The following is a 15,225-nucleotide window of genomic DNA, read 5'->3' on the forward strand; positions in this document are numbered from 1 at the left end:
CAAAGATGAGAGAGATGCCGGGCCAAGAGTTGACACTTGTACATCATGTGGAACTAAAAAAAAAGAAAAAGAAAATTAACGCTCGTTTTAACAATATTTTTGTACCGTTTAGAAAGGTTTACATATATTTTTTCTTGCAGCATTTTATTATGATGTGTTATTCCTTTTCGATATTACGGGTAAATCTGTCTTTTTACCTTTTAATAAATAAATTGAACTCATAAAAGATAAAATTTTAAAGCTGTACAACTTATTTTATTGTAAATTATACAATCATTACAAAAACAAATGCATTTCAAGTGAATTAATTAACTTATTGGGTCGCTTAATTTCAAAACAAATTGTTGTGAAATGTATAAGCCCACTCTCATGCATTATGCCGTGCGAGATAAGGGATAATTATTTTTTTTTAAAAAAATCTCGTTTTTAGATGATCTTCGGTATACATAGAACATACATTGATCTCAGACGGATTTTTCTTTTTTCAAACCAACCTGATATATTTAGGATATTTCCCAGAAAAACCTTTGTTTCACTTTTTTAGTTTGTGCTGAGTTATCATTCAAAAGTCAAAGATAAAGGAATGTAACCACAAACCATAAAAATCATAGTTCAATGAGAGTCTACAACAGAGAAGCAGGCCAAATTCTTTAGTCTTGTGCTACCAAGAATACATGAACTTATTGTTGAAAACAACTAAATGGCATCAGAATAATGTGAAGCACATCATCAAAAGACTGACTGCTTCTTACTCGTTGGAAGGTGCATCCTCTGATGGAACACTTCCTCCTTCTATAAAAGGCAGAACCCATATCAGAATTTTGTTCACTTCCCTGAAGAAGCTAAAAAGAAGAAGAAACAATAACATTCCACAGAGAAAAGCAAACGGATTCAGAAAAGGCATACCTTCTCCTGAAGGAGCACAAAATGACTTCCTGTAACGTGTTTGCTGTTGTGTTGGCTGAAAATGCAGAATTGCCAGACAAAAACTGGTCATTCACATTTTGAGGAAATGGCAGTAAAATTTATAAGTCTTTCATTAAGAAAGACATCATACCACCACGATCCAATACCTCAGATTTTATGCACTTGTGCTTCGGGTGAAACTTTAGATACTGTTCAGATGTTTCTACCAAGTTTTCTAATACAAATACAATACAATGTAAAAAATTTATCACTTTGCACATGATTGGATCTTCTAAAAAAAATTTCTCCACATATTACGTATTTACTTAAAAAATCAGGCAACAAACACCTAAAAACTTCACCTAAATTTTGCCATTATATTATTTGACATACTTAGTAGTTAATAATGCTGAAGAAGGAGCCACTGGGCCAGAAAGTTGGCTGTATATCAAGGGCTGCTGCTGGTAAAACGAAAGTACCCATAACTACATAGTTGAATAAAGATTTAATTCCGACGTACATGTTTCCATTATTCTGGATATTAAAACTAGTAAAACGAAGAGCATACTCCACATTAATTTGATAACTGCCACAAACACTACAAATGGTAACTCATAGCCTTATATACGATTACTTCGTAGTTGATCTGATGGTAGGCTGTGAGCCCAATTGCTCTGAGGTACATTTAATTTCTTTCTCTCACACACACAACTGGTTTGGAGTGGTTGGAATCCGCCTTTTCACAAATAACAAGGTTAAGCAAGCAAAAAAAACTTTATATCACTAATGATACTGCAAATAACATTTTAACAGCATAGATATTTCAACAATGTCAAAGACGACCCAATCGCTGAATAGCATGCCAATTGCAACACAGAAGAACAGAGTGACAATAAAAAGAGAAGCAATTGTTATCAAGCTTCAAAAAGCAGAAAGACTTCCATACAATCATGCAATAATATTTGATTAAATACCTGTAATTTAGGCCGCAAAGCCTCCAGCGGTCCCTTGGGTTTTTCACCTCCTTGCTGTTTCAAGGTATATCAGAGTGTAAGAAAAATCAATATATGGATATCCAGCCACAATGCAATCACACTTAGAGATTTCCTTCCAGAAATACCTTTCCAAGTGCCCAATCAGCGGAATCAAAATAGGCACGTTCATGGTCCTGGAGTCAAAAAAAACAAAAAATGTTAAGCCAAAAGAACGAGAACACACATCATCAGATATAACAGAATAATTTAAATATGATAAAGTTAAAAGAACATGTACATAAGAACACCAATTACACATCTACCTTAGATATAAGCGGTTGCTTTTTAGGAAGTAATCCTCCATATTTTTTCTTTATAACTTCCTCCTACAAGATTCAGGAACTCAATAAGCCAAAGTAATGTTATCAAAATCCTTGACATAAAAAGGTCGTCCCAGCTTCACTGAAACATGCAAAAATACAATTTCTTTAGAACAACCTGCTCCTTTGTTGATGGCATGGATTCATTAGATGTGTTTACATCCATCTGTCCTTGTTCTTTGTTATCCTCCACACTAGACATAGGATCTTTTTGCAAGTTGTGGCTGCAATAACGTCCAAAAGTGTAAAACGCCACAATTGTGAACAAGAGTCTGACATCAATTACAACTAGAAATTCTTTCAAAGTTCAAAATCATCAGCAAATGCTACTATTTATTCATATATGTTCCCTTGTGAAGAGGAATTTGATCAACTGTTTTTATAAATGCAAAGCACCATCATGCTCTTTATAGAAAGAGTCTGGACAAAAGATACCGGCAAGGGCTAACAAACAAGCATGGGCAGCTCCCAATCCAAATCAACTAGGATGCTTAGATTGTGCTAATGCTCTTCAAACAGATATGTGACAGAACATAGATAAATAGACAGACAGCTCAGTAAACTACATTGATAAATAGACAGACAGATCAGTAAACTACAATAACAAATGACAGTAAATCGTTTCAGAATGGATCCAAAAAAAAAAATCCAAAATGTTCCACACTTCCACTAGAGAGACCTTAGGCAACAAAATATACAAGAATCAATTAAAATGTCAGAAAATATCACATATAAACAAAAAGAAAACAAATATTCTGGTCTCACTGGCAGTTTGACAGACTAGAAAACAAGCATCCACTTCAAACGAATATTATTCAAACCTCACCCAGGTGCCAAATGATAAAGAGGTTCAGACCAGCTGTGGTAAAGAACTTCTGTATATTGGCTCAAACAACACCCCGCCTCCCTATTCCCATTCTATTCATAAACTTCAACTGAGGGGGACAAATCCATATTTCTAAACGTTTTGCCCACACTTACATCAACTGGAAAGAAGTGCTTTAAAAAATCATAGACGGTCATGTACACATGGCATAGAAAAAATAAGAAATATTTTTTTTAATAAGTTCACAAAGAAACTCTAACAATAGCTTATCATTAGCAAAGAAAACATTTTCCTGTGTTTGACTAAACTTTTCAGCATAATAATGATAGCTTATCCTTGACAAACTGCAAATAAAAAAACTCAGCAACACCACGCCTCACAAAAATGAACAGCCCTTCTTCAAGGAGCTTTTAGCAGCTAAAATTAATTGTCTTCCAAGAAGTTAAAATATAAACGGGCAACAATCCAAAATAGCATAATTGTTTAATCATTACAAAGCTGAAAAGCCCAACGAGCATCACCCCAACCAAATCAGCTAATATACCAGTATTTTGCACATAAAAACACGTACGAATGCTTTTCAATTCGACGACCCCATTAAAAGTCTAAGCTATTGAAAATAAAACGTCAAATTAATATGTTCTTGACGAATATAAGATTGATCATGGGGCGAAACAAAAGCATCAAAGGAGCGATAGCAGGAAAAATAATTAAATCAGTTGAAGATCAATCATCACGAGATGAAGAAACTAAAACGGAAATAACAGATCCAAGCTTGAAGAACTCACTGCAGCAGTGGGGGCACAACCGTGATCAGCGGAGCACCGAACGATGGGCAATGGGCCGTTGTTCACGTCTCTGTCCTCTTCCCAGCTCTTGCTTCTCTTCCTTGTCGACGAACCTATTCAATTTCAGATTTTCTTTCACTTCTTTATTATATAAGATAGAATCCAAGATCTTGATTTTAGCCTTTTCATTTTAATTATTATAGTATTGCAGGGACCCTTTTTGGATTATGTTTTCAAAATGCTACCCTCTGACATTTTTTTTTACCTCTAGATCTGGAGAGTCTCAAAATGAAAATAATTTCAAGGTAAAAAAAAATGAAAATAATTTTATATTTGTATGCTTCTTTCGGTAAGTGTATATCTATGTACATTTATAATTAATATTTAATTATTTTTATTAGATTTTTTTAATTTTATTTCTTACATACTTAACATATGTACTCCTCCGGTCCTTAATATAGGACCCAATTGTTAATTTAGTTTTGATCCTAAATATAAGACTTATTTCTCATATTTGTCAATTTTCTCTAAATTACCCCTATGGATACTCCCTCAACCATAATCAAGTAGAATAGGGAGAGGAGGTATTAAAAAAAGATGATTCTGGTATTTTAGGAAAAATGTGTCACATTTTTTATAATTAACTAACTTACCTAACTTCCTTAATCTAATCAAATTAATTAAATGGGTCTTATATTAAGGATCGGAGGAGTATCTTTTTTGTTTGCACTTCTTGCAAGTTGCAACTTTTTTTAAAAAAAAAACCAGCATTGCAAGTTGCAACTTACAAGTTGCAACCTCTAAAAAGATATGCTGATTGCTGATTTTCCCTCTGTCGGATCATACTCATTTTTTCTAATCTGTATAAAACTTTGAAACGATTATATAAATTTCAGAATAATAAGATTATAATTAAATCGAACTCTTTTCCACTAGCCTCGTACTTAACAGGTTTGAGATCAGCTATACTATTTTACAGCATTAATAACATTTTTTTATAAATTTAACATGCTCTTCTAATTTTTAACATAAGATCTAATTTAAAAATTGATACTAGTCTTATACATAATATATATTTAACATATTTTTCAAATTTATTTAAAAATTGATACTAGTCTTATACATAATATATATTTAACATATTTTTCAAATTTTTAAATTAACCCTATTAATATTTTCTTAACAATAATCAAATAAAAAAAGCAAAAAAAATTTTAAAAAAATGATTAGAATGTTTCGAAAAACACGTATCATATTAACCAATTTAATTAACATCTTTAATTTACTCATTAACTAGGTCATACAAGCCACAAGGATCGTATATCTATAATGGTCAAAAATAACACGCCTCGGTCATTAGAGGTTAAAATGTTTTGTAAAGATTTAAAAAAATGTCATCTTCCATGGATAGGTAAACGAGTAAATTAACGGCAAAAGTGGGGTCAAAATTTAAAACTGTTATCCCCGTTTTAACTTGGTCTGCCAACATTCCTGATCAGCTAACGATAACCACGATAATAGATAGACATAAGTAGCTACTTCAATAAACAAATTGAAGTGTAGGACATTAAATGGAAGCTGATAATCGAAGTCAGATAGCAAGTGAGATTTTTATTAGCTAGTAATTTACAAAAAGGACACAAAGTAGCCCCCACAAAACCAGCTTATGCTCTTTGGTATTCTGAACCTAGGGATGCAAAGAAGCTTTGCGTATTTTAATGCCTTGCATTACAAGGATAAGAGAAATAGTTAGATCTTCTTGTCAGCCATGAAGCGCATAGGCCTGCCTTACCACCACTCTCAGCAACATTGATTAAATCTGCAAGCTCATCATCATCATCCCAGTATGCTTTAATTTCAGAAACCCATCTCCTGATTCAACAGGATGTTTGCTTCATCAATCCCCTGGAGATGGCCAGTGAACTAAATAATAATTGCATCTAGGGATTTCAGCATGATGTTCTTCGCCACTGCTTCTTCCCTTTCTTCTGAGGCAATTTGAAGGGACTCCAGCTCTTTCTGCGTTTGGAGGTCTCACAGAAGAAGCCAGAGGCAAGAGCCTGCTGAAGCCACAGCTCAAACGCCTCTTCATCTTCGTCAAGCATCATTTCAGCATCCAAATCCCATGGATATCGACCAGAGTTACACCGCGGGCTTTTCTCCAGGCCAACCATGTTCACATGGAAGCTCGGTCGATGGGTGTTTGGCCTACAAGCCATTCCCTGCATGAAAAAAAGGACAAGCCACCCTTTATGTTCAAGATTCCTTTGCAACAATTGAACTAACCCTTGTGAGAGGATTGCGAAAGAAAGCAACGGGCGCACATATTGTCTCAATCAAAGGTTTTACCAAGAATTCCGGAGTCTGGACTAATCAGGGAATCCCAGACAGGTTCCTAAGAGTCATTCTTTACAGGATAAAATGATAACCAAATAACTTAGATGTCGCATGAATGTGACCCAGTCAATTGCAAGGGGTATATATACTGAAAGCCAGTGTAATGCATCCGTGTAGAAAATATTTACCTTTCTTTTCTTTTTTTCTTTGTTTTTTTGTTTTTTTGGCATTGTGTAAATAGCCAAGGAGTTTTATCCGAGGAAAAGGATAAAATATTGCAAAGAAATAAGTAGAACTAGAACACTGCTGACAAGCGCTACGTATTGTACATGTGACAGTAGCATCTTAACACATCATCATTTCCGTTTTACCAGGTGTGACTCTGATGTGCACCTCCTAGAAGAGGCAGATATTTATGAAAGAAGTGAATTCCGATGAAACGATTTTGATCTGCACTTGGTCACGTCTAGTAGAGAAGATGAGAGATAAAATGCCTATAAAAATTCTTTAATTTTAACTATTAATATTTGATATAGATAAACTTACAAGAGCAGCTGTAAATGGAAGTCACACGATTTTCGCTCCACCCCTTACCATTAAAGCATGCAATGATTCTGACTCATTTGCAATACTTCACATCTTAATCCCTACCCAAGCAAACCCTGCAAGTGCACATTAACATGGTCTACCTTTGCTGTTCCTAGATATCCTTTTCAATTCTCTATTTTTAAATTTCAGAAGAATAGAATCAGGTAAAAGTGAATTATAATATGTAGACCAATAAAGTAGGCATGTAGAAGAGACAACTGACCTGACAAATGGCCCATTCTGACACATCAAAGATCTTGCTCTCCGCACAAACAAAAGCACGTGGAATCTCCATCTATAAAGAAAAGAAACTACAGTCAGCAATATGCCATGTGAATTAAAGAAAATGAAGCAGAGACCAATATTTGCCATGAAGGAATTACCTTTTGAGCCCTCTCAAAAACCAGAGAACCTTTGTACTCAACCCATCCATCTCCATCCTTGGCTTGATGATACTGACAACAGTCCTGCTCCCAAAGTGGATGTAATCAATTTTCAATTAATAAACATAGAGCAACCAAGCACAAGAAAGATCGGGAGAGAATTAATTCAATAATCAATAAATAGAACGTAGTAAAAAGAAATCTAACCTGACACCATCTTGCCTTGGACTTAATTCTATTAGTGCATACCCATATATGTGAATTGCCACACTTGGTGCACTGTATACGCCTGGATTCTTCAGAGCGATAATCAGAATTGTCCTGCAAGGATTACCAGCAGAATCACTACCTTACTAGCAAAGGTCCTCAGCAACCTACGGAATCATGAGAAAAAGATGGCTTTGCTAATCAAACTACCAAACTACAGCTTAGCTTTACTCTGCATTTTTGCAGGAGGCTGTTTCCGCAATGAGTCTTACCCACTATACCAGCATATTTTTCTTCCCAATGGAGTGAATTCAACAAAGGGTCAGCAATCCATGGTTCCTGAGTAACCGTGTCCATGCCAACTCTACCTAGGTAATTATTATTGTTATTCTTCCCTACTCTAACATATCACAAACTCCATCAACATTTAGAGGGTGTTTGGATTAGTTTTTTAGAAGTGATTAAGAGTCTTGTCTCGGTTTGCATGAAAACACTTTTTTAAAGTGCTTTTAAGGGTTACCAAACACCCCTTTAGTCTTAGTTATTGGAATCAGTCCGGGGATAGGCCCAGTGTGGTTGATCTATTGGGTCACATAATAAATATGTTGAACCAGCCATTATAGCTAACACACACACACACACACACTCTAAACAAGTAGATACACAAGACCCATGCCTATAGAGTTAAGGAAACAAAGCAAAACTCCCTTCATTTCAAAAAATCAAACTAGAATAACCACAATATTTGCCTGGCAAAAATACCAAAAACTAAGAGTATGTCAAAATCAAGTATAAGGAAACCATCATATTTACCTGACGTGAAGCACCATAGGATTTCTGGCAGACACTTTTAGCCCTGAATTCCTCTTTCCTCAATTGCTCATCATAGTCTCTCTTCTTTGTGGCATCAGAAAGAACCTGAACATTCCAAATATTTAGTGAATGCTAAAAAGCCACTGCCAGAATATCATTTATGCTTATCTTTCAACTCCAAGAGAAGATTGCAGAGTGAAGCCCGTGCTTAAATTAAAAGTCTACCTCATATGCACATTGAAGCTTCTTAAAAGAATCACTTGCCAGTGAACTGCCCATATTCTTATCAGGATGAACAAGCATTGCCTACATCAGTAAATTTAACTAAATTTAAGTACAGTTCATTCCGTATAAAACATCAGAGCATGAATAGGCAAGCAAACACAACATGGCTCAGGTCAATGAAACCCCGCAGCATCATCATCTGGCACTAGTTAAGCAAGATTACTTCAGCATTAACGAACAACACAGGAGTGCAGGAGAGAAGTAAAATTAGGATTATTTTCACCTCAACAAAATAGATAAATAAGAAACACAAACCTTTTTCCGGTATTCCTTTTTCAAAATCGCTGCATCAACTTTCTTGTGACGGGGAAATCCAAGCGCATCATAATGATCCAGACTATTTAATATTCTCCTCATTTCATCAACAGAATCAGTTTGTACTTTCACCACTTTGCTAGCAGAAAACTCTTTCTGGTTTTCAACAACTGAAGTGGTAACAGCCGGTTTGCTGGATGATTTACATGAATGTGAATTTTCGGATTCAGCAGTAGGAATGGAATATTCACACTCTTCAGTAAAGTCATCTCCCAGAACTGTTTCCGATTGTCTCTGGTCTTCAGAATGTGAGCTGCTTTCACTCAAATTATCAAACCATTGGAGAAGGAAATTCAAAATGTCGTTGGACAAGAATGCAAGGTTTACACACAGAAAAACACCAAGCCATCCCACCCGAACTTTCACACAGTATAAAGCATACACAGTTGCCATTAGCACCACCAAGCGTGCATGATTTAGGGAGAATAAATAACCTGCATTTGTGTATTAACAAAACAAGAACACAAACAGCTAAGAACTCAATTTTATGCATATCACTGCCCAAATAAAAAAAACATTTCAGATCTGAGTAATGAATGCATTAGTGAAAAACTGAGGAAATGGCATCAAGCAATGTAATTGTGAGCACACAATAGTCATGATGAATACTTTAAGACGATAAAACAACAGCCATGAACTCTCACGCCTGTTTTCCTAGTCATTAGAGGAATACAGCTTAAAATACAAGGTGAGTAAAGTGTACCCTACCTCCCACAATAAGTAATGTTCCTGTTATCCAGAAGTTAGCATACATCCACAAGATAAGGATAGCAAAAAGCCCTACAATGAAGACACCAGGAGTATAGCCCAGGTACTGGACAGCAGCTCCAGCAACACCCTAAAGCATCCAATTAAACTGTGAGTAACAAGTACAAAATTTACTCTATAAACTGTGTAGCTGCACTGAAATGATATAGCCCAGTAAAGAGCATTATAAAAAGGTCCCCTCAGCCTCTCGAGCTAACATCAAAGAAAAAGTTAAAAGAACCAAAAATCTGAAGATTGCAGTCTCATTAAAATGGCAGAAAAAAGAAATACAGAATAATATCAGCAGAGTCATTATAAAGAGATTCGTAAGGGACAGAATGTTAGACCAAAATAAATAAGTGCATGGTACGTTGAGCTTACTATGCTCATATAAATGTATAATCTCCATTTATGCCATAAAGTTCCAGTATCACAAAAGCACTGAAATCAAGGTGCCGCTATAAGCAAGCCTAAGGAACAGTCATGAAAAATTTCTACCACCTAATAAAAGAATCCTATGCCAAAGTTTTCCAGTGAACTTAAAAAAAAAAAAAACAAAAAACAATGCATTAGAATTTTTTTTAAGACCAAAATGACTCGACTAATTAAAGGTTTCAAGTACATTTCATAACAGGCGTGAGTTCTTTTATAAAGTGGAGGACAAGAAGGACAACATTTGCAGCAACTTTAAAATGAAAAAATACATTTCAGCAATCTAGATGAGGATTATAACATTTAATCTTCAGTCAATGGACCTGAAAGTAGTCCCAGAAAAGGCCATCCTTGAGGTCAGGTAGAACATGTACTGAAGTTTGAAACGACCGAAATAGAAATGTTTGAGTAAACATAACTCCCAAATAAGATACATAAACTCAACGCCATTAGAAATTGAAAAGGAAACTAGTCAAAAGAGGGTAAAGGGAAAAAGAGGAAAGCCCCAAGACAAATACAACAAACGTATATTCCCTAGAGAGCAATTAAAAGCAAATCAATGCAATTAAAGTTTTGTTGATGTGAATGACATTAAGATCTACTCAACAACCTGAAGCAAAGTTTGTGGGGGACTGCAGTAAATGGCAGGTCCACATCTTGCACAACATTTAAAGTTCTCCGATGTCCCAAATTACATTTAAATAAAAAAATAAAAAAGCGTCCAGTTTTCATATCTAAGCAGAATTCTTCAAATTTTATTCTCAGACTCTTTACAAAAATTTCTGATAGAGTAATCAAACAGTATAAGCATTAAAAACCCATTACTGCAATAAAGTATAAGCCAATCTATCACTATTATAAAATGCAATCAAAGTGAAATTAAAATAACAGAATGAATAGGTACATGCTAGAGCAGATGAACACATACTAGAAGCAAGAACAGAAATCAGAGATCAACAATGCTAGATTTAGGCAATGTAGCGTGAATGACTACATACCATACTAATAAGTACATAAATCAAGCAATGCATCGAGGTCAAACTAAGAAGACAACACCACATTATGAGGAGAAGCATAGCTGGACCCAGCTTGATGAACGACTGAAAGCCCCTCACAATACAATCTTTCCAATAAAAAAACGATAGCCGAAGGATGCTTCCCAATCTGAAGCATGCACTGCATACTAACGGCCAATGTTGCTCGATGAACATGGCAGTTTTGTCCCTGCAGCAACTCAATGAAGTTCGGGCACGCCAGTAAGCATCCTTCTGCGATCGAAGCCATTGCCAACCTTGTTTGAACAACCCTATATCCTCCATCACCAAAACCTTCTCATAGACCTAGAAACTATCAAGGCACCGCCTATTACTGGTAATAAAACCTCATCTGAGAGCGATGCTATGGATGCCGATCACCATGAATCCGACAAACCATATAGCTCAGCGATTGTGACGCTAAATCATCAATGCTACCCATAAAAGGAAAAAAAAATTAAAACTGAGGAGGGGAGGAGAACCCTGATCTGCCCAAGTTCAGCTTGTAAACTGGGGAAAATTAATAAATTAACCAGCACTGCTAGCCAATCACGGGTTTCTCCAGAAGAAGAGCTCCAAATACATAAAGAAGTGGGATCAAAACAGACTAGTATTCAGTCCATGAAAGAACTAAATACAATCACGTTTCATTCAAAGGCAAATTGCTTCGCAAATAAGCTTCCAAAAAGCAGCTACTGTTCACAAAAGAGCGAAACACAAAAGCAATAAATAATCCCCCTTTTTGACAACAATGTACCCCTCTTTTACAAACCACAGAAACAAACTCTCAGGCCAGCACCAACCAAAAGAACACAACCCCACACTGAAACAGTTCCAACATGCCCAGCACTGGAATAGGAAGGGAAACCAGACCCCATAAAAGGAAAGAACTTGAAGACGAGCCAGTAACCATGGAAACCCTAAACATCCAATGGCAGAGAGAGAGCGCGAAACTTCAAGCACCGCCAGTCGATATGGATCGTCGTCAGATAGAATGGGAAAGAAACTTTAACGGATTCCTAAAGGGTAATGCGGAGAATCTTTCCTTGGGCTGGGTGTAGAAACCAGAAGCATTGGCTCTCTCTAGTTCAGGGATTGCTCGTGAAAAAGAGAGAGTTTCAAAAAGTTTTATAAAGGGGATGAAGAGTAGAGTGAAGACTTTCCCTACAGGGAGAGGAGTGAGGGAAGAGAGAGATAGATAGAGAATGAGAGAGAGGAGCGATTTGACATCATTCAATATAATTTTTTTTTCCTTTTGCTTTGTGGATTAGGGCTGGAAGCTGTCTAACAATGATGGTGTGGGTCCCAATCCTAAATCCTCCCATTGAAATTTGTTGTTTGCAATTCGTTTGCTGAACTTAAACCAGGTTACGTGGCTTTGTTGCTTCCATGGGACACACTGGCGCTAATGCTTGAAACTAAACAAATACTCGATCGCTCTTATTTATAAATTTTAAATTTAAAAATAAATATAATTTATTTTGTAAGTTTTAATTTTGAGTTTCTCTTGCTGGTTGAAAAAAAAAATTTTAATTTATCTTAACATTTAATGTACTCTTTTTAATTGTATCCTTAATTATTGATTTTTTTTTCTTTTGTCATGCTTTCTCTCATCACATTTCCATACATGATCTCTATCATCATTTTTCTTATTTGCTATAAGAGCATATTTGAAAGTAATAATATATTTTTAACATATTTATTACTTTTAACTAATTATTCGTTATCCACAAATTAGATATTTGAAACTTATAATAAAAACTAAACGGAGTATTATAAAATGTAAATTAAAATATTTCTGATTTTTCTTACAAAAAAGGGTACCTTTAAAAATAAAAGGTGAAAAATAAAATACATAGTCTAAATGAAGGTGAATAAAATTAAAAACTAAACTATTTCTATGATTTAAGTACTGGATTGTATTGAATTTTATTTAATAATTTTCATTAAATATATGTTACTATTATGAGTATATTAATATATATTTTACATAATATATTAATATTTAATAAATACATTGATAATTTTCTGGTTCAGATTGAATCATTATTATATATTGTCCGTATGTTATCCTTTACAGTTATCAATTAGATAGAGTAATACAGTCCTTATTTACCTAAAAAAGAGACAAATACAGTGATTACTTTGGGAAAATCACTATGACTGTTCCCTTTTAATCTAGTCTAGTCTTATGAAATTAACTATACCAGCAAATTTGTGCCACAGTATGCCTTCCTTATTAAGCTTTTGAGTATGAATTTGTAGGTAGAACTTGAGGCAAATATCATAAGTACCTTACATTAATCACCAAAAATTTATTACTATTATAATATGACGTGGGTGTTTGTTATTTCATCTATTTTTCATACCTTTATTATTCCATAATACCTCCTATTTTCTTCAAATTTATAGATCTGGATTAAATCAAAGTTGTAAACAAATGCTTATAAATACAGGGTATCTCTATTATATTCTACATATCAAAACGTAATAAAAGATTTTTTTTTCCTTTCTTACTCTCTTTTTTTCCAACTTTCCCTCTTATGTTAGTATTCTTTTTTGTTAATTTATAGTTTAAATTATTTATAACATTTTGTCAGTTCGTGTTTCTGCTAATTTTTTCATGATTGTGATTTAATTTTAAAAGGAGATAATTTCATACTATATAATTTAATTATTTATATTTTATATATAGGATGAGAGGGACTATCATTATTCACAATAATTTCATAGGAAGATAAATGCACATGACCGAATACCTGTTCTTTATAAAAGGATGACACCAGAATTGAAGACCACTAGCTGTAGCATGCAAGTTGCAAATAAACACTCCCTCTAGCCATGAAAGGATTTATTCCAATAGTGATTGTCAGTATTCCCTTATAACTCATCGTCTCAACAAGAGATCAAAGAATATCTACAATTCGCTAATAATAGTTAATCTAATTAATAAAGAGTCAGCTCATAACCCATAAGATTATGAGCCAAGATCCTGCTACTAATACGAAGATCCTGTTAGTAGGTAATTTGTAAATACTACAATAAGTGTTCTCTAACTCAACTAAATTTTTTTCTTTAAAAAGAATCTCTGCAATTCATTTGATTACACAAGGCTCAGTCTTATCATCACCAAAAGATCTCAATGTCTATTGTTGGATTATGCTCTTTTTTAATTAAAAGAGTATTGTGTGTTCTTAGTCTAAAATTATATACAGGAGTTTTAATATCATGAGGCTTGTTAGCTTATTGCCGGTTTATACCTAGCTCTTTAATTATACATCCTTGGAGTTGCTATACTTCATATGACAGTTTCGTTTTTCTTTTGTAAAAAGAATATCTGCCGGCTTATTACTTTTCATGAAGAACCTCCCAAATTTTCATGAATTCTAAAATTTTCTAAAGAATGTGCTTTGTTAGCTATAAATTGTACATTTTTGGCCTCTCCCCAAAGAAGCCTGGCAAAAAAAAAAAAATCTCTCGCAAAAGTGTGTTTGAATTCTTCTCATGATCAAATGACAAGAGTTAAAATTGTGTTTTTTTAAAAAAAAAATCCAAATAGTTTTTCACATGCTAAAACTAATTATAAATTCAAAATCACAATTATTACATAAGTCATCAAGCACTCCTTAAGTAAAAGAATTTAATTAATTTGTTATTCCTGCATGGTTGGAAACATTATGTATTTAGAGTTTGTGGGCTCACAACAAAAACAAAAAGGAATATATATGTGACTTCAAAAGCACGGCCCTGCCCTCGTCATCACATCCACTTCCTTTCCTTTCCCATTTTTTCGGGTTTTTTTTTTGGCCGGACTTGTTATTCACTTTTAAGACCAAGACCAGATTCGCTACCTTTTCTAAACTCTTGGCATTTAGAATTATTGATATTTAATTACTTTTATGATATTACAAATGTCGACTTTTTTTGACCAGCATTACAAATGTCGACTTACAACATCCTATCTCATATTTAAAATATAAGAGTTAGGCAACTTTCACTATTCATAACTAAAATTTAAATTTGTTTGAAGGATTAAAGTTGATTTTTTTCTAAAATTACAATTGATAGTTCTCAACACTTCAATTCATACATTTTAAAATTACAAATGCAAAATATCCTTATAATATCAAAATGGATTGTATTATAATTTCAAAAAAATACTGATAATAACTTTCTATACTGTCAATATTCATAATATAAAATCTATAAA

The 15,225-nt window shown here is 34.2% G+C and overlaps 2 protein-coding genes across 4 annotated transcripts; both read right to left on the reverse strand.

Annotated features, from left to right (window-relative positions):
- Window positions 1-530: 530 nt before the first annotated feature.
- LOC114719197 (uncharacterized) lies at window positions 531-4,007 on the reverse strand. Its single transcript, XM_028904658.1, has 7 exons — window positions 3,875-4,007; window positions 2,379-2,484; window positions 2,204-2,266; window positions 2,027-2,074; window positions 1,881-1,934; window positions 907-961; window positions 531-792 (listed from the first exon to the last, which is right to left on the reverse strand). The coding sequence occupies exons 2-7, from the start codon at window positions 2,460-2,462 to the stop codon at window positions 749-751; spliced, it is 348 nt and encodes a 115-aa protein (XP_028760491.1). The 5' UTR covers window positions 2,463-2,484; window positions 3,875-4,007; the 3' UTR covers window positions 531-748.
- Window positions 4,008-5,392: 1,385 nt separating this feature from the next.
- Window positions 5,393-12,188, reverse strand: LOC114719681 (uncharacterized). 3 transcript variants are annotated; one of them, XR_003737928.1, is made up of 10 exons: window positions 10,980-12,188; window positions 9,511-9,640; window positions 8,743-9,236; window positions 8,428-8,508; window positions 8,203-8,307; window positions 7,390-7,503; window positions 7,183-7,266; window positions 7,023-7,094; window positions 6,806-6,873; window positions 6,023-6,096 (listed from the first exon to the last, which is right to left on the reverse strand). XR_003737928.1 is itself a non-coding variant. In XM_028905200.1 (9 exons), exons 1-9 carry the CDS (start codon window positions 11,298-11,300, stop codon window positions 5,824-5,826), a joined length of 1,674 nt encoding a protein of 557 aa, XP_028761033.1. In that variant the 5' UTR covers window positions 11,301-12,187; the 3' UTR covers window positions 5,393-5,823. The 3 variants fall into 3 exon arrangements, 2 of the variants coding, with proteins under 2 accessions (XP_028761033.1, XP_028761040.1); XM_028905200.1 differs by lacking the exon at window positions 6,806-6,873 and having other exon boundaries at window positions 5,393-6,096; window positions 10,980-12,187; XM_028905207.1 differs by lacking the exon at window positions 6,023-6,096 and having other exon boundaries at window positions 6,847-6,932.
- Between the last annotated feature and the right edge of the window lie 3,037 nt (window positions 12,189-15,225).

Source organism: Neltuma alba, unplaced genomic scaffold (assembly GCF_004799145.2).
Source record: "Neltuma alba isolate B1F8T4 unplaced genomic scaffold, ASM479914v2 tig00002178_pilon, whole genome shotgun sequence".
Lineage (NCBI taxonomy): Eukaryota > Viridiplantae > Streptophyta > Magnoliopsida > Fabales > Fabaceae > Neltuma > Neltuma alba.